The sequence below is a fragment of the Felis catus genome, chromosome C1, assembly GCF_018350175.1.
Source record: "Felis catus isolate Fca126 chromosome C1, F.catus_Fca126_mat1.0, whole genome shotgun sequence".
Lineage (NCBI taxonomy): Eukaryota > Metazoa > Chordata > Mammalia > Carnivora > Felidae > Felis > Felis catus.
This window is the reverse complement of record NC_058375.1, coordinates 85,474,814-85,494,694: the sequence shown is the minus strand read 5'-3', so window position 1 is coordinate 85,494,694 and position 19,881 is coordinate 85,474,814. Positions and strand designations below refer to the sequence as shown.

The window sequence follows — 19,881 nt, the reverse complement described above, 5'->3', positions numbered from 1 at the left end:
AAATCATGGTTTTATAATTCACTAAAATGTGAAATTTTTTTGTTTTAAATGTGAAGTTTTTGAATCAAAAGGTTAAATTTATCTTCAGATAGTTACTTTGGAGAATAAGTGTAATCCAAGCAAACAAATGAGTTTTTTAGCTAGAAGAAATCATTTTTACCAACATCCAGTGGAGGATGTTAGGAAATGGTCATCTGATCTGTGACAGCAAGTCATAGAAACAATAGCACAGAAAATAGATTGGAGGAAGATAAGTGAAGTTATAGTTTGGGGCTTAGTTTGGGGTATAATTATGTAAGACAGATGGGGACAGAACTGATGATTGAATGATGAGAAAGAGAAGACTCCAAGATTAATCTGTTTTTGGTTAGAGCAACCGGATGGATGGTGATGCTGAGATGGGGAAATGAAGTGTAGAAGCTGTTTGGTGGTAGAAGTGGAAGAGAAGTAAATTGGACATAGATGTGGGACATGCAGGAAGAGGCAGTTGTGTAGATCCATCTAAAAGTTCCTGAAGGGGTTTGCTGACCCTGCAAATTCAGCAGGTCAAGAGAATACCAATATACATATCCCACATAGTCACTTCCTTAGGATATCGTAGTAAGGGAAATAAACAAGGTCGAGGAAAACAACAATCTCCACGTATAGCTTGTGTAACGACAAACTTACCTGCGCATAAAGTACTTGGAACCATTGTCAGAAACATATTATTAAGTTAAATGCGTGCAGGGCTGTTATCAGTATAACTCTTATGTGTGTGTATGTATGTTTTATGAAACATAGTTGAGATTATGCCTGTTGTAGAATATTTTTTATTTCTCGGCATAAATTGTTCAATGATGCAAAACAGATTGTAAGACACAAATTAGCATTCCCTGATCCAGTAAAATCATGTAAATTATTGAATGATGTATTACTTTCATTTATGTTCTTTTGTTTGGGAAGATGAGTAATTAACTTTAGAAATAATCCAACTACCTTACTTTAATAATATTTGCATAAAAATTATAAAAGAGAAAAAAGGTTACAACTTAAGCAGAAATAATAAGACCAACCCTGCCTATTGTTATTAAAAATAGATTTGTGAATTAGTACTATAACACTTAATATTTATTGAGTATTTACATTGTGCTTGGAACTGTAAGCATTTTACATACGTTATCTCATTTGTTACACCAATCTCCTGAGGTAGGTAGTATTATTATCTTCACCCTCATTTAAAAAGGAAAATTGAGGCACAAAGAGATTAAGCAGTTGCTCAAGGTCATACCCTGAGGTGGTAGGGTAGGATCTGAATCTAGGCAGTCTCAGAAAACAAAAGAGATTAAAGTAGAAAGGCCAGGGATTAAAAATGGGCTAGGCTTCTAATTTAGAATTCATGTAATCATAGATCTATTTACAGGATAAAAAAGTTACCTAAGAATATCATTATAGGATCTAAAATTAGTAATTCAGATCTTTGTCTTGGCAAAGGTACCAATGATTAAGACAATTTTTATAAGTAAAGGCAGAAATAATTCAAGAATAATATGAAGAGAGTAACAGTCCTTACCATAGGTTCAGTTTAATATCTGCTTGTGCATAGAAACTGCTTATGAGTTAAATGAGGCCTAAATGTGAAGTTGTTTTTGGTTTCATTAGCTAATTTCCACTTCATTCCAAATTACTTTCCCCAAAAGGAGAGAATATACATATAGCTGTACTTATATGTATAAAACTGTCCTTGTTAAAAGACATGATAGCTAATTAACTTCAGAAGTTATCTGCAAATTCGAATTTAATTTGTGAATGAGGTTTATCTTATCTTTTTGGAACTTCTAACTAGGTAATCAATTAAAAAATGAAGTGAAATAGCTTATTTCCCTTGAAAACATCTCTTTAGTTTTGTTGTTTGTCATGGATAAATGCAGCTAATACGTAAATACAGGTATGGCTCTGGAAGTCAGAAGGTGAATTCATTAATTGTGAACATCTCTGAATTTGTTTACATTAGAAAAAAATCACAACTGATTATCCTTACCAGATCTAAATGGACAAAAAATCCATACATAAACCAAATTCTCAAATTGGCCCTTGTTATGAACTGATGATTGATCATTACATCTTGAACTTGAGAATTAAAGAGCAGTGAATAAAACCAAGGAAAAAAATTTCCAAAATTAATACAAATAGAAAGTTAGTGTGCTGGTTGTGTACTGATATGTTATGTGTGTTTCAGATAACCAAGTCAACTGTTCAACTACTTTACCAATCTCTATGAATACTGACGGATAATATAACTCAAGATGCCCTGCTGAAGAGAATTACTTTGGGAATTTGGTGAACTCAATGTCTGTACTTCTAAAGTAAAAATCAAAGCTATTACCAAAGTTCAATGAGGCTACAACATTTTTTAAAGTTCACATTGTCTGCTATGTAAATTATATTTTCATGAATATAAAAATACAATTGAAAAAATTTTTTTGGTGGAAGACAGATGTTCAAAATTTCTTTTCCATTAAGCACTTGTTTCTGGTGATGAAGAATGATTTGGTAAAGCAGTTAACAATACATTTTCCAAAGACACCAGAGGATCTGTATAATACTGTAAAGCAGGACTGAAACCTTTCTGCTGTAAATACTCGACTCGGCCTTGGTCAATCAGCAATTTACAAAGATGCCCTATTTTCTTCTTTTCTTCAACAGTAAGGAGCCTAAATCGAATAAACACAAAACATCATTAAAATTTGTAGGAGTTTATGAAAAAATTATTGTAGTCACTTCTATTTATTGATAAAAGTTGCTAAGTAACCCATGATATACTAGGTGCTATGTTCCATGTTTCCAAGATACATTTTATTTATGCCACAATAAAAGTGTATTTTAACTTATTCTAAAATTGGATGGTAAAATGCATCTTCATCAATAGATTCTTGGTAACATTTATCTAAAAAAAACCTGAAGCAATAACAAAACATTTCTGCCTTAGTGTTGTGCATTTCAAAGTAGTCACTTACCCAGGCAAACTCTCAGTGCTGTTGTCCGTGATTCTGCATCCCCCATCGTCATGCTCTTCACTGTCATCACTGTGCTTATCTTTTCTCTTTGAGGTCACGTTGGAGGCTTCCAAAAATGTTTTTCGCATCCCACAAGTTGCCCAACTACTCATTCGCTGGAAGTAGTGGAAATCCACTGCTCCAAGGCCTAGAGCCCTGAAATATTCTTTGCCCACATAATGTCTCCAATCACACCTGTGGTGACAACAGAGTGCAATAACAATGCCAGCCACAGGGGTCCACTTCTCTGGGACATTTTTCTCATTTCCTTCCTTGGCCAAAGGGTTAATTTCTTTGTCTGTTTTATCATTCTTTCTGCGTTTGGCTAAAGGTTCTTCATTCCTTTCCTCACAACTGGCAGCATAGGTTTCAACCAAACATCGTAATGCAAGATCTGCAAACACAATTATGTGGCCCCCCAAACCACATCATCTTTAAAAATAAGTATTTTTTACATTTATTCAGCAGTATGGCTTCTAAAATCCCAACAATAAAACCTACTTAGCTTTATACTTGTAATAATTCATCCATGAATTATCAATTTGTTCATGTTTGCTGTGTTCTTGTTAGCATCTAATTTTCTCTGGTGACTTATTCTGCATAAAATCTACTTCCCCCCAACTGTCTGAAGCTTAAGATGTAGAGTTTGTAAAAACTTTTAGTCCAACTACTTAAACTGGCTCTCATTTTTCCTGCTCTAGATGAGGAAATGACTTGTACAGAAAAAAATTATTCATCTACACTTACATTCCAGGAAAGTTTTGAGTTTAAGAAACCCGAAGAAAAAAACTGAGGGGTAAGGCATCTGCTGAGATTTAATGTTAGGTGTGAGTCCTGAAATGTAAGGTGTTCACAGCAAAAGCTGATGAGCTGAAGAGTTGAGAAGAGGGAGTCAGACTGTGGAAAGCAGGCCTCACTGAGCAGCCTTACAGGTATTTATGTATTCATTCAGCAGTTAGTTACTGAGTACCTTTTGTGTGCAAGCTTTGCGATGTAACGATGATTATACACATAAACTTAGAGGTGAATGTACTCCAAATTAAAATGAAAATTTTAAGCCTAAAAGCTAAACAAATAGATTTTTTTGATGAGTAAGACTATTTCCCACTGAAGACCACTATACTGATGACGATATTGGAAAGACCCTAAAATTATGCTGTGAAACCCATATTTTCTGTCTGATTAGACTGGCATGCTGTGCTTAGTCAATCAGAAACATAAATATTTTAAAATTGTATTACCCTAAGATGTCACCAGTGACTATTAAGTGATTTTTTTACTAGTAAATTTAATTCAATATATGAGTTTAAGTCGACAAACATTATTGGGAGAAAGGGATAGCTAATCTGTTATTTCATAAACTATTATTTCCTGACAAAATATATTCAGTCACTGTTTTATTTGTATTAGACCTAAGTAAATGATTTTCAGAAATGTGATTACCCAGAAAAACTATTAAAAGAATGAAGTTATTTTAGAATCAGAAGTAGCTTTAACAATCTATTTCAACCTCTGCTTTACAAAGAACTTAAAGGACAAAGCCACACACCAAAGAAAGGGACAAGGACACACAACAAAGTGGTGGCCAAGATTATTCATTCACTCAAATGCTTACTGTTTCTATTATATGCCAACCGTTGTGTTAGCACATTCCCTGTGCTCAAAAATTTCACAGTCCAGTGGGAGAATTAGATAAACATAGTTAACTAAATTAGCTATTATATAACAAATTGAAATACAATAAGGTAGAGATATGCAGATGGAATGATGATAAACACTATGGAAATTAGAAATTGACACAGTACAGTACATGGGAAAAGTATACAGGCTTTTAATTTGCTGACCAGTAAAGGGGCAAGCAGGAACTAGCAAAGGCTGGAAGGCAGAGGCCACACTGACAGCAGGTTGTCCTGTTAAAGAGCTTGGACTTTAAGCTGTAGGTATTAGGAACTATTGAAGAGTTTTAAGGGGAAAGACATATTAGGTGTGCAGCCAATGGGTCCAAATATTAGTATTTAAAGAACAGGCAGTGGAAGGTGATCATGAGAAAACCAGAAAGAATGGCATAGATGTAGGGGAAGAATCAGGAAAGAAGAATCTCAAAGGAGAAGGAAACAATTTTAAGAAGGGCAAGCAACTGCAGCAGAGATTTTTCAGTAAGACAGTAGAGTGATGGAGAATTCAGATAGAGTGAATCAAGAGGGGAAAGTGTGTGGAACAAGGAAAATGGCCAATATAGATTATACTTTGGAGAAACTTGAGTTAGATGGTAAGAGTAAATGAGGGTGCTTTTATTCCTCCCCAGGATAGAGTTGGCTTACTTTAGAGGCTTTTCTGAGGGTTAAATGAGATAAGGTACATGAAAGTCCTCTTAAAAACTATGAAGGACAACACAGATATACAATATTCAAAGCCATTTCTGGCCAAATTGAGTAACATTTTATGGAGGCTCCAAGATCCCCGGATGGGAGATGAGGAAATCAGCAGGAGCCAGGAAGAAGACGTAACAGTAGTTAACACTCGTTGAATACTAATATGCGCCAGATACTCACATGTAACCTGGTAAGTTATATGTTGTTATTCCTGTTTTACAGATGAGATAACCAAGGCTCAGAAATGTTATGTAATTTGCCAAGGTTACACAGCACAGCTGAATCCCAGACTATCCGATGCTCTTTCTACTTTACCATGCTACACCTGACAGATCTAAGTGCTAAGATAAGATCTTAGATTTTTTTACCTAGCATTTCTTTTTTCATTTTCCCCAGAATCCTGGTACATAACCGTCTTCTGGTGGGAGAGGTTTCAGAATCCTTCCCAAGCAACTCCTCAAAAAACTCAGTAGCTTCTGGGGTGGAATTATACAGTCTCCATAAATGATTTGTTTCCTTTTCGGTTGAAATATAACCCAAAGTCTCATGACTCAGTATTTACACAAAAAACTCTTAATTCATCCTGTCAAATGGCCAAAATGAGCAGATAAACAAGAAAATGCTATATTTGATATAACACAGGGCCAGTGCTACTATGAAAATTAATGAGTTTAAGCATAAGTGGTATAAACTACTCAAGAGACTATTTCAATGTTTGGGACCATATAAAGCTAAAACTTAATGTGTTTGTCTAGTATGTAAACATCATTAGTATGTTTACGTACCTGTTGCCACACCACACAGATGCTTTCCAATTCCTACCACTGGTAGTTTTTCTTTGCTTAGCAAAGGAATCTTGTCTGTAATAAAAATAAATGAGAACCGAGTTAGCATTCTGAGATAAGGCATTCACATGGCATTCTAAAAGAGAGAACCAGGGGCGCCTGGGTGGCGCAGTCGGTTAAGCGTCCGACTTCAGCCAGGTCACGATCTCGCGGTCCGTGAGTTCGAGCCCCGCGTCGGGCTCTGGGCTGATGGCTCAGAGCCTGGAGCCTGTTTCCGATTCTGTGTCTCCCTCTCTCTCTCTGCCCCTCCCCCATTCATGCTCTGTCTCTCTGTCTCAAAAATAAAAACGTTAAAAAAAAAAAAAAAGAGAGAGAGAGAACCAATTTGAACCTTTAGATTTTAGGGTGTGAAGAGACTGAAACAAAAACTTCACTTTATTGCTGATGAATGAGAGACTCAAAGATGTAGTGACCTGATAAATACCAGCCAGAATTAGAATTAAAGTTTCTTTCTTCTTTTCTTCCCTTTTCTTTCCCTCTCACCTTTCCTCTCAAGTTAAAGTTTCTTGACTCTTAGGCCAACGTTATTTCTTACATACTGACCCAGGACTTTCCTCTGTAGAAGCCTTTTTTTGCTAAATATTATTAACACATTGATAAAAGAACTCAAAACTTTCCCTGCTAGAAGATGTATTTTGAACAAATAATACACATGATAAACATATATTAATATGTATTATAACATATTATATTTGATATTACAACCGTATTATATGTTATATAGTTTTAAACATATCTTCATGTTCAAAAATAAAATGTTTTCTTAAGCTTTTCACATTATTTTGAAAAAAAGAAAATATTCGTAACAGTCCTGAAAAAGTAAAAAAAAAAAAAAAAAAAAGTCTACAAGGTAATGCAGTAAAACGTACTACATTCGTTATGGCCTCCATTTTTTCCCCATTCATTTTCCTTTTTCTAAGATTCCAAAATGAAAAGTATGCTTCCCACTACAAATCCAGCCACAGCACCTAGTACAGTGGAACAGTCCAATGGAAGTACTTAGTAAATTCAACTTTTCTGTTGCTTGCTTTCACATGTATTATATTACATGCCAGGAGAAATTGGTACCAAGTGGAATAGTTTGCCTGTGTCAGGGAAGATAGAAGTTTAAATTAAGGTAGTTCAAGAGACTTAGCATCAGTTAGGGTGAAGGGAAAAGGTGTCTAAGAAAGCCCTTCTGCTTTATGCTTGAAAATTACCTCATTTCCTCTCTCCCCTATTTCTTTGGGCTTGGAAAATAGAACAGATGAACTTCTGGGAAATGATGGTAGATTGAATACAAGTATCTGGTTTGCTCCCTCCCAAAACTCTACCAAAATGAGAATTAAAGGATTTCTGAAAAGGTATAAACTCACAAAATCTGAAAGAGGTCAAAAGGAGACAAAAGTGGGAAAGGCTGAGAATTAACCAAATTTATTCCACAAATCTTCAAAAGGCTTAAGAATTGGGGGTATCAGGTACCTTGGAAGTGGAGCTGAGTAGCTACAATAGTGTTGGTGGAAAGTCTACTTAAGTAGTCAGATCCCCACCTCATAGCTACTTGGTGAGTACCTCTTTCCCACTTGGTAGAAGACTATGCATGAATTCTCTGGAGCATCAGGAGGTCAGTGGATTGAGGGACAATAGGAAGTTGACAGTTGAAGTATGGTAAAGGAGCAGGAATAAGTGAGTTGTGCATATGGATTTCCCCACTGGGTCCCAGAATGTTTGCAATCAGATCTTTAACTTGTAGGTAGGTGATCAGAAGATTCTCCTCTGTGGAATCTGACCAACTCAAGAGGAAAGATCACATCTTAGGCAGATCACCCCAAAGTGGAACTCAGAGTCAACAATTTCACCTGAGGACTTGGAGTTCTGAGTCCTTCAATCCTAAGAACATACCATCAAGGAGCACTAGCTGTTTAAGGACAGCCTCTAAGTCGAAAGAGACAGACCAAAACAAATGGAAAAGAGCAAATTGGTGAAAGCAGATTATGAAGGGAGAATAATTCTTAAAAATCATTATTAATATCCTCAGAAAGGTAAGATATGGCAATTAAGAGAAAAGAACAAGATATAATAAAGGTAAATTCAAAGAAAAAAATCTTAGAAATGAAAACTATGATAGGAGAAATTAATTGGGAAAATTTTAGAAAGTATAGAAAAGAGACCAAAAGACATAAAACAAAGAATTCAAGAGGAGTAGAAAACCATCCCAGTAGGTCTAATAGCTAAATCATGAGAAAAAAAATTTTTTGAGACAGAAAGAGTATGCAAGAGAGGCAGAGAGAGAGAGGAAGATAGGCTCTGAACCACCACTGCAGAGTCTGATGTGGTGCTTGAACCCATGATCTGAGATCGTGACCTGAGCCAAAACCAAGAGTCAGATGCCTAAACAACTGAGTCACCCAGGCACCCCAAATCATAGGAATTCTTATGTAAAGGGAGAAAAGTGAAAGTGGTGTAGAGAAAATCATGAAAGAAAGAATGCCAAGGAAATTTCCCAGAAAGCTGAGAGTACTAGAATCTCTAAATCAGGATTTTTCATCTTTGGCATTATGGACTTTTTGGCCCCAATAATTTTGTTGTGGGGAGCTATTCTATACCTTACAGGATATTTAGCAGGCCTCTGGTCTAGGAAGCTCTCTGGCCTGTATTAGATGCCAGCAGCATACCCACAGCTATGACAACCAAAAATGTCTCAGACATTGCCAAAGTACCCTGCTGGACAAAATGGGCTCCAGTTGAGAACCTCTGCTATAAACAGAAGAGTCCAGCACAATGGATAAAAATATAACCACATGAAGGCACATCCCTATGAAAATTCATAACACTGACAACAAAGAAGGGCCTATAAAATTTCAACAAAAAAGCAGATCACATACAAGGGAACAAGATTCAGAATGGCACTGAATGTTTAAACAATACTAGCGGAATAAACTTTCAAAATTCTAAAGGAAAATGATTTTCAACCTTGAAATACAAATCCCCAGGCAAGTCAAGTGTAAGGCAAAATAAAAGATATTTTCGGACAAGGCAAGGTCTCAAATGCATTGTTTCTCAGGAAGCTAGAGGAAGAGGTGCTCTGCCCCAAGAAAAAGTAACTCAACAGAGGAAGATGTGGGAAAAAATATGGAAAAAGAAATTCCCATCCAGAGAGTCGAAGAAATCCCTAGGATGAGACTAAAGAGAGTTTTAATGCTGATCATTGTGTGCCAAGAACAGAGGGCATCCAGTCTGGACTGGAACATGTCTGAAGGATACAGGGGAGAATTATTTTAGGAAGGTAATAGAATACTTGATGAATGTATTACAACAAATACATTTTTAAAAGACCAAGTAAACAAAATTATAAATTATTAATTTATCAACAACAAAAAACTGTACAGGAAAAAGTAATTTAATACATGTTCCTGTGATAAAAAAAATGATGATTTAATCTTTAGTGCATATTAGAAATATGAGGAATGGGAAGTGTTTGCACTTGAGGCGGGGCAGGAGTAGAAAATCTTTATCTTCCACTGGGAAAAACCAGCAGATAATGGTTGAAAAAAAAAAAAGGAGCAGCAAAAACAAAAGCCTGTTGTTAGACACTTGAGATAAATATAAAAATTCACCTGTAAGAGGTAAATGTGGTTGGATTTAAAGAGAGAACCATGGCAGGGAGGAGGTGGTTGGTGCTGTTTTTATAAAAACTTGAGAACTTGTAGCACTATTTGACTCTTGACCACACATATGTAAGTTTAAGAAAAGCCCAAAAAAGAAAAACAATAAATGAAGAAAAAACAAAGGGGGGATGTCTCCGGTGAACTCTTTCAATAGAAACTTCCTGTTCTTTCTCTTTCCCTAAAATGATGAATAGTCAATTCCAACCGTGCCCCCAGGAAGAGAAGTCCTCTAACTGAAAGTCATCTTCTCATTTCAAAATTACCTTTAATCCCTCTCAGTGTGTCATTAAATCTTTTATTTTCAAAATTAAGAAAAAGCCAAAGTATGGAAGTCTGCAGATCATGACCTGAGCCAAAGTCAGACACTTACTTGACCAAGTCACCCAGGCGGCCATATGATTCACATTTTCACTGGTGGCTATATTTTTAGGTAGGTCATTGTTTAGCAGGAGAGAGATTTTTCAACTGGTACAAATTCTAAAAGGGCAGTAGTGAACTAGATTGTAGATATTTGCTCCCTATTAATCTCTTATTTTGGTTTAAAATATGGAATGGGGGCACAGAGTGGGCACAGAATAGTCATATAGAAACTAAGAAATTTGGTAGGCTACTTTTCAGTATGCTTAATAAGAATTCAACACCCACCATAAAAACTTGTCTAGAATTTTCAATTTTAGAAAAGTAATATACTCAGTTAAGTAATTTTAAATACAGTGATTTATATATAAATGCTGGGTTGCTTCACAAAGCTGTATTAATTAGTGGGATGGAAGAGGTTACTAGGACATGTCTATATTAATATGAAAAACTACAAAAAGGTACAGAAAGGCACAAAGAGTAGGACTGAAGGGGGTGTGTGTGTGTGTGTGTGTGTGTGTGTACAAAATGGGACTTATATACAGAGAGATGAATTATTTCCTTTGCTACTTTCTAGGAAGTATCTTTTGCCATCAGCTAGACAAAGAACTACCTTAATTCTTTAACAGTTTAGGTAAAGTCATGTTAATTATAGGTAGAAGGCTAGTGTATGGTATGAACAGACTCATAATTAAACAAGACAAACAAATAATATAGGGACATATTATTAACACTTTTAAACTCTTTCCTAATATGACACTTCATTTCTAATTGATACTGAAACCCCATTTTAAAAAGTTCCAACCCTGGGGTGCCTGAGTGGCTCAAGTCGGTTGAGCGTCCGACTCTTGATTTTGGCTCAGGTTGTGATCCGAGGGTTGTGGGACTGGCCCGTGTCAGGCTCCATGCTGAGCGTGGATGGAGCTTGCTTAAGATTCTCTTTCTTTCTCCCCCTCTGTCCCTCTCCCTCGCTTGCATGCTTGCTCTCTTTAAAAAAAAAAAAAAAAAAAAAAAAAAAAAAAAAGGGAAAAAAGTTCCAACCCTAATTCAATTTACATTCATTCAAATGTTAGATATAACATTTTATGTTAACAACGCATTAATTTTAGTTTGTCTTCACTGAAGCACTGTTCTGCATGATTGGATTTCTAAGCAACCCTCAGAATTTGAAACTTCTATGATTTATGGTAGAGCAACTGAAAGTTATGCAACTTACTCAAACACAAGTGCTGAATATCAATTTGAAGTCTCTCAAACACTGAATTTTTCTTCCTGTGTTTGCCATCTACCTGCACAAAAATAACATTATCATAACAATGGTTTTTTTATATTTAAAAAGATTTCTATTTGTTTTCAAAATTTGGAGGAAATAATTTCCCATCTTATTTTTTAATACTTAAAAAACAGAATCACTAATTTAAAAATTTAAGATTATATATTCTTTGATGAAAACTCTAAAACAGTATCATACATTTTTAAAAGCCTTGAAAATTTTATAAATTTTTATGTATCATTATTTCCTTTAACTCTAAAATGTCCCAATTCACTGATGAAGGAACTAAGGTTCAAAGATGTTAAGTGACTAACCTAAGGTTATTTGCCAGCTCCTTTGCCTTTGCTAGCCCATAATACACTATTTTTGGCTCATTCCGTTTACTCTCTCTGAAAGATCACAATCACCATTCTGATCTATGTCTATGTGCCTATGACTTACAAATCTACACTGTGGCCCAGATCTTTTTGATGAGCACCAGGCACATACCCAGTTGTGAACTAGAAAGTTCTACTTCAACAGCAAAATCATTCAAAACTAAACTCATCATTTCTCTCTCCGAACCTATTCTTCCTCTTCTCCTTGTATATTCCCTATTTCGGGTAAAAGGCACCACAAGTCACTTAAAGCCATAAAGTGTCACCTGAAATAACTCCTCTCTCATACTTAATGACTAATAAATCAACAAGCCTCCTTGCTTCCAAATACTTAGCATTTCTCACACTTTTTTTCTCTTCTCCATCCTACTGCAACAGCCTCAGCTCTGGCTCATGTCTTACTTGAATTACTGGATAATTAATCTTATCATTAATCTCTCATTAATCTTCTGCTATATCTTTAATGGTACTGTTAGGATGAACTTTTAAAAAGCCTTTCTTGGGGCACCTGGGTGGCTCAGTCGGTTAAGCATCCAACTTCGGCTTAGGTCAGGATCTCACGGTCTGTGGGTTCGAGCCCCGCGTCAGGCTCTGGGCTGATGGCTCAGAGCCTGGAGCCTGCTTCCAATTCTGTGTCTCCCTCCCTCTGACCCTCACCCGTTCATGCTCTGTCTCTCTCTGTCTCAAAAATAAATAAACATTAAAAAAAAAAATTTAAAAAGCCTTTCTTGGGGCACCTGGGTGGTTCAGTCAGTTGAGTGTCTGACTTTGGCTCAGGTCATGACCTCATGGTTTGTGGCTTTATGCCCTATGTTGGGCTCTGTGCTGACAGCTTGGAGCCTGGAGCCTGCTTTGGATTCTCTCTCTCTCTCTCTCTCTCTCTCTCTCTCTCTCAAAAATAAACATTAAAAATAATAAAATAAAATAAAACAAAACAATAAAAAGCCCTTTTAGTTTCTTCACCAACTTTTACATTTACATATTCTTTCAATCTCCTCTCAGCAGTTATTTCCTCTAGGAAACCTTCTGTGACCCACACTACACTAAGGCTGGTGTTCTATCTTCATGCTCCTAAGGGCTTCTGGTACTCACCATTATCGTTAAGAGGCTTATTAGTAAACTGAACCGAAATACTCGTAAGTCTACCTCCTAGATGTAAGCTTCTCAAAGACAAGTACTAAACTTGTTCCCCTGTATCCCCAGCATGTAGCCGGCTAAAGTCAAATAAATGCCTTCCCTTGGCATAAAATATGACATCTTCCAGAGTCTAGCCCTCCTCTCCCATCTCATCATCACTGAACTCTACTTGGAACCATGCATTCCCATCATAGAGAAATGTTTCCATGTTTCCCTGTTGTTTCAGGTATTTGGTTACGTTGTTCATACTTCTTAGGATGCTTCTTAAACCCTCTATCTAGGAAATGTGATTCTCCTTTCAAGACAGAGCTCAGGCATCACCTTTCCTGTATAGCCATTTGCATCCCTTCCCTGCAATAAAACATGTCACTCCCTCTTCTGAACCTACACTGTACTTTGTACAGTTTTTTTTCATATTTTGATACTTCTCTATAATTCATTTGTCTTTCCTTTCTAAATATAAATAATAGAGTGTAGGGACTTGTCTTGACTTCCACTCAATGTCTATCATGGTGCCTAATGGTATGTTCAGTAAATGTTTACTGAATGAATAGTTAGTAGGTGGCACAGGTAGGTTAGGACCCAAGACTTTTAACTCCTAGCTTGAGCTTGGCCCTTTCCACATATTTTCTTATCTCTGCAAATAGTTTTAAGAACTCAGCTCAATGGACTATCAAAATTTAGATTAAAAAATGACCTTCAGTTTAGGTCATGAATATAATCAGAATAAAAAGCTACATCAAATTAACGCAAAACATTCATTTTCTTAAAACGACATGTTTCTCAGTATCATTCTTTCTTTCTTATTATTTTTTTAATAAGAAAAGTGCAGCTTGGTTATTAATATACCGTCATGGTTTCACTTGCCTTGAATCTCGTGGTCACCTTTTCTACTAGGATGAAGTGAACTTTTTCAGCATCTTTTAAGGCAATATCAACCCAATGAGACAATTTTCCTTTTCCTGCTCCAAACTCAACAAAACATCTTCTTGGACCAAGTAACTTTAATTTTTCAATGTTACCTAAAATAGAAGCCTGCAAACTTCACAAGATTATTTTATAAACTAGAGCAAACACATTTGGCTCAAGGGGGAAAACATCAAGATAATTTCTACATATGGCAGCATGTGCACATTGGTAATTTTTGTTTGGCTTTAAATTTTTTTCTCTTGCTTTAAGATTTTTAAAACACAGTACTCAGAACCATATCCATGCCAAAAGTTTTTAATATATGTTTCTACATATTTTTGAAATGGAAAGATTCTGTACTCTGAAAGATAAACTAAACAAAATCTCATTAATAACTATATTTAGAAAGAATGTTAGCTTTTGACAAATGAACAAAAGGCCAATTTTAGCACAGTTACTATGGCCTAAACATACCTGCTGTTTCAGGTGTTTGGTTGCAGAATCACCATTTTTAGGGTCATTAAGGGCATCATGCAATGCTGGATGGGACATAATTTGATCTTTAAGTGTAGAGTTCAAACCTGTGCCAAATATAAGCACAATAGCTTAAGCAACCAAACATGAAACCGTAGGGCTCTGAACAACGGTAGTAACATTTTTTAAACCACATTGGTATCAACTCATAAAGCACCTAATTATTCCAAAAATTTTAACTTGCAACTGGAGGCAGACTTACCTTCGCTTGCTTTCCGCAATTTCTTAATTAAGTTTTCCAACTGCTCTTCAGAGAGAGAAGAAATTGGAACCTATATACAAGAATGGGGTATGAGCTGGTTTGGGAACTAACCATCACTAATAATATGGATTCTATAGAAAAAATACATTCTAAATTCAAAACAATTAATTTATTCCAAACAAAAAGTGGAACATAGCTTATTCCCAGTGTGGAGACAGCTTACAAACACCTTTTAAAATTAAATATTAAATCAAGTACTTACTAATTGTTCAGGTATTTCTGTTTCATCTTTTAAGCCTGCATTAATATCTTGAATAAAGAAGTCCTTAATAAAAACAAAACCACAACAATACTGTTATTAATGTGAAGAGCTCACAAAAATTAAGCTGAAAAACTGATACTTCTCTTTTTCCCATACCCTGTACCTGCCATCCTCCCTTTCTCCCATTTAGGAATAAAATAATCACTGAGCACCTACTGCGGTCCTTAATTTGCTTTAGGTGTCAAGGATTCACCATAGCAGAGAACACAACAAAAATCTCTATGTCCTCATGGATCTTATATTCTCGTGAGTCGTTATCTGAATACATGTGTATAGTCTAAAGAAACTCATTAGTAATTTTTGTTAAAGTTTTCACCTGTCTATAGCATACAGACTGAAGGTTGTCAATTTTGCGTATGGTGTAAGAGTAAAAAACAACAAAGTACCAACTATATACGGCTATTTAGCAGAGAAGCAGTAGGTCCAAAAACAGATAAGATATAGATATTACAAAGCTTTAGGTCTGGTTTCTTCTATTTTATGTATTTTTGTGTGATATAATAAATATCTTTAATTTTTTTTATTAAACGGTGGGAACAGCTCACCCTTTAATGTCAGTGTCACTTACAGTTCTGTCCTTAGTCTCATGCTCTATCACCTGCTACCTCTTGAGTCTCCTCTTCTACTCAGCTCTCCCCTTGTATTCTATACTCCAGTCATGTGCAATGCCCAATCCCAGACAAGGCTATCAGCTCTCTCACTTCTAGGCCCTTACATATGTTTTTTTCCCTGTCTGGCACGTTCTCCTTTGACCTGTAGGTCTCATATGTTATACTCCTTCAGAGAAGCCTCCTGACTCCTTCCCCATCTCTTTCACCCCCTATTTCTCCCAAAAAAGGATTAGAGTCATCTCCTTTATTCTTTCATAGCACTCTGTACTTAATCAATTTTAACATAGACAATATTGTATTTTTTGTCTCTCCCACTAGACTGTAATGTTCTTATAGCCAGGGTGCTTGGTACAATGTCTGGCATAAATGTTCGATTAATATCTGTGGAATAAACAAGTTCCTCCCTCACCCTTCTAATCTCTTACCCTGGGTAACTTAAAAATCCAAGGCCTATAACCTGTATGTATTTGACCTCCAAATTAACTACTCTACTGACTTTTAGACTCACATATCCAACTCTCGGTTTTTAGCCACTGAGTTTTATTGATTCTGCTACCTAAATAATTCTTGCATTTATTCTCTACCCTTTTCTATTCTCTTTCATTTAGTCTCTTATCATGTCCCACCTGGATTTCAGCAACAGCCTTTAACTAGTCATTCTAATTCCAAGCCATCCTCCCACACTGCTCTGAAAGTTTTGTAAGAGGTAAATATGGCCATTCCATTCCCTAGCTTAAAATCTTTCAGTAGTTCCCCACATCTTTCAGAATAAAGTCCAAGTTCCTTGAAAGTCTCAATGTAGTTTCTCAATTTCTGCCTTTGCACATACAGTTCTTTCCACCTAGAAGGCCTCCTCTTCCTTTTCTTTGCCAAATCAAGACTCAGCTCAAGTGTTTTTCTCTCTGGGAAGTTTTTCTTGACCCCTTGGCTATAATTTTAAGTTTTATACAAGTCTGTGCTCTTATCACATATTTACTTCTTTGACTGAACTTATTAAATAATATCCATTATTTACAAGTTTACTTTCAAACTCCTTAAAGGCTGGGACCATATTTTATTGAAATAAATTTAGTAAGCACTAAATAAATATTTTGAATAAATTGTGAAATTATTTTCTAAATGACACTCCTGTTGCATAAAATTCTATTATCTGAATTAGGACTACAAGTGGATTCATAGTCTATATATATACTCAAATGCATTTACTACATTCAAGTCTCCTGAGGCCAGAGCCTTGTGAAATATTCACATTTGTAATCAACTAAGTACACATAAACATTATATACCACACATTTCACCACTCAGTTTTACTGATCAAACACTTACAGGTTTTGGCTTCTCTCTTGAGTTACACTTTTTCAAATGTTTTGCTAGTTGATCTTCATATACTGTGCTAAATTTAAAGAGAAAATTATTTAAAATAAGACTTGTGACAGTTAATCTTTCTAGCATAGAAAAACCCTTATCTGACCCATACTTACTGTTTTGGATCTAAAGGACACAGAATTCTCTTTCGAGCATTTTCTTCCTAATAAAGAAAAATGATGTATTTATTTGTATAAAAAAAATCACGTTCGTTGCTTACAGATACTAAATATAATTTCAGTGTAATCATAAGCTTATGCATTCCCAAAACAAGGTAAGGAAACCTTAAAAGGACATTAATAAAACACTGGCAAAATCAGGTCACAGAGTTTGACAACAAAAATCTCCAACATAGCTGGTTTATGTATACACGAGCAAATACTGCTTTGGACAACAAGGGTTTATAACTTCAAATAGGTTATAGAGAAGGTCTACTTATGGAATTTTGAATCTATGATAGCACTGAATATAATTTGCACTATTACTTTAGGCACCCCGAAGAAAAATCTGCTGCCGATTTAAAATATGACATGTGATGGATTTTAAGGTGCATTCTGATTTCAGAGATGTTAAAATGTGAGAAAAAGAAGTTATCTTAGAAACAATAAAATGTGGTATTTTAACCATTTGGTATGTGGCCATAATCCTACTGACTTTGCAAGTTTTCAGTATAGCAGAGCTATAGCCCATTTGTTTCTAAGTTACGTGAATTTAACTACATGTGCTAGAAAAAAACCAAAGGAGAATTAATAGTGCTAGCAATTCTATTCAATATTCTTATGAATCTGTATGCAACAGGATAGTGTAATAGTTAAAACCATAGGTCAGTAGGATTGCCTAGGATTGATCTATCAACTTCTAACTCAATGACCTGTGGTAGGCTCATTGCCTCATCTAAAAGATGAGATTATGTCTCACCTCCTAAGGCTTGTAAGAATTAAGTGAGCTAATATTAAAAGTACATTTAAAAAACTGCTTGGCATGTCGTGGGCCATATAGTAAATGCTAACTGTTCACTGTTATTAACAATTCTTTTTTCAATTTCAGTTCTGAATGCCTCCCAGTATACCCATGAAATGACTGAATTTCATGGGAAAGCTAAGAGACTTCAATATTTTTTGAAAAACTGTGCATTATTCTTCCTTATTTGCTGACTCTAAAATACAACCTCCATGAAAAGGCAAGACTCTACGTTGACTCCCCAAAGCCTAACCATAGAGTTGGGGGAAAAAAGCACTTTTATTATTTGGGTTTAGAAACTGGGTTTCTCAACCTTGGTGCTACTGACATGTTGGGCTGGGTAATTCTGTTTTGTGGGGGGCTGTCCTCCGCATCATAGGATATTTCGCAGCATCTTTGGCTTTATCTATTAGGTGCCAGGAACACTCTCCTCAGTTGTGACAACCAAAATGTTGCAAACATTGCCAAGGGTCTGCTGGGGGGCAAAATCACCTTCAGTTAAGAAGCAGTGGGTAAGAAAACAACAACAAACAGTGGGTAAAAATGTGTACAAGTGGTCTCAACTACATATGATACTTAAGACATAAAAGATGGAAACATACACCCCATTATATCATAAATCACAGATTCAGTAGGATGCCACATTGAAAACCAAATCGTGTCATGCAAAGTGTTTTCACTTATCTTGCAATTTTTCTTCAAGGGACCAATAACAACCTTCCTTCCTCTCCAGGAATACCAATCAGCTTGTAAGGATCTAGTCATATTCTACTACTGTCACCAACTGCTTTCATCTTCCAGATGTCTCATTAAGGTGAAGTGGAAGGTTTCAGAGTGAGAACAAAACTTTCTTCTATCAGAAATCCCATTTTTTGATCAAGGGATGTTTATCTCATATTTAAATATGTAAGTGGACTGGGCAGTTTAAATACGTGTTCAAGGGTCAACTGTATATCGTTTGACAGTACAATTATATGTATAACTGTATTATCAAACAAAATTGCACCCTTCCTGTTACCGATTTGAAAAAGAGCCAATTCTTACATGATTTAAAATTTTTCCTTACCCCTTTCAGCAGTTATGTTACTTTCAAAAGATTGTACTCTAAGTAAATATTTCTTACGTTTTTATTTTAATCACTCGGTGCTCATTAGAAGTGCACTCCTTAATCCCCATCACCTATTTCACCCATCTCCTCTTTGGTAACCATCAGTTTGTTTTCAACAATTAAAGACTCGTATGTATAAATAAATTTTTTTCAAAAGTTTCTCAACCGCATTCACAAAGAAGTGATTATCACTCACAAAACAATCAGAACACAATTAGTGAAACCTTGGGATCTTTGACCACTATTCTTTCTAAACTACCTTTACCCCTCAGGAAAGGGGAGAGTGGGCGGAGTGTAAGAGACGGTGGTCTGGAGTAAAATTAAGATCTAGTATTGCCAAGAGTTAGGATCAAAATGAACGGGTTACTACTGGCGCTGCTCTACTTAGTACAAGAAACCACTGCACTTCACTAAGATTCATCATCGCTCCCTAGGGAGAGCAGGACTGCGCTTAGTACAGGAAAATCTAGAATATCCAGGGTGACAGCAGAAATCTGTCAGAGGCGAGGGGCCGGACCAAGAAACTTATTTCCAACTCTCGAGAGGGTAGGGTAATACCAGACCTCCGCGGCTCCAGCGTGTTCCCCACAGAACCTTTTCCCCGCTGCCACCACCATCCTGCAGAACCGCTTCTTCTTTTCTACGTAGTAACTGCATCGACCCTCAGCTGGAAAGTCAGTCGTGTGGGGGGTCGACGCAGAAGCCGCCATAATTCAGGGTTCGTTTGGGATGGCAAACATTAGGCGAAGAGAGGAAAAGTTCTCCGCTTCCCTTGGGTCCTCTTCCCTTAACAAATATGGCCACCGCGAGTCCCGCCACGCAGGCTA

General features: G+C 36.2%; 2 protein-coding genes across 6 annotated transcripts in view; one reads left to right on the top strand and one right to left on the bottom strand.

Annotated features, from left to right (window-relative positions):
• Window positions 1–2,870, top strand: part of LRRC39 (leucine rich repeat containing 39) — a 30,024-nt gene extending 27,154 nt beyond the window's left edge. For both annotated transcript variants that reach the window (XM_019837506.3, XM_003990363.5), the window contains exon 9: window positions 2,219–2,870. In XM_019837506.3, the coding sequence (XP_019693065.1) occupies window positions 2,219–2,274 (56 nt within the window). In that variant the 3' untranslated portion in view covers window positions 2,275–2,870. The remainder of the gene's footprint in view (window positions 1–2,218) is intronic.
• On the bottom strand, window positions 795–19,879 carry TRMT13 (tRNA methyltransferase 13 homolog). 4 transcript variants are annotated; one of them, XM_003990362.5, is made up of 11 exons: window positions 19,618–19,879; window positions 17,103–17,149; window positions 16,948–17,014; window positions 14,951–15,013; window positions 14,689–14,758; window positions 14,427–14,533; window positions 13,911–14,078; window positions 11,473–11,545; window positions 6,193–6,267; window positions 2,997–3,429; window positions 795–2,693 (listed from the first exon to the last, which is right to left on the bottom strand). In XM_003990362.5, the coding sequence occupies exons 1-11, from the start codon at window positions 19,762–19,764 to the stop codon at window positions 2,498–2,500; spliced, it is 1,446 nt and encodes a 481-aa protein (XP_003990411.1). In that variant the 5' UTR covers window positions 19,765–19,879; the 3' UTR covers window positions 795–2,497. The 4 variants fall into 4 exon arrangements, with proteins under 4 accessions (XP_003990411.1, XP_044892208.1, XP_023114705.1 ...); XM_045036273.1 differs by lacking the exon at window positions 13,911–14,078; XM_023258937.2 differs by lacking the exon at window positions 14,427–14,533 and having other exon boundaries at window positions 13,911–14,065.
• Window positions 19,880–19,881: the final 2 nt, after the last annotated feature.

Coding starts and splice junctions, on each gene's coding strand:
- TRMT13 (XM_003990362.5), bottom strand. CDS start 19,764: ATGGCGGCTTCTGCGTCGACCCCCCACACGACTGACTTTCCAGCTGAG. Junction 17,015..17,102: donor TGTCCTTTAGATCCAAAACA/GTAAGTATGGGT, acceptor CTTTAAATTTAG/CACAGTATATGAAGATCAAC. Junction 2,694..2,996: donor AGCACTGAGAGTTTGCCTGG/GTAAGTGACTAC, acceptor TATTCGATTTAG/GCTCCTTACTGTTGAAGAAA.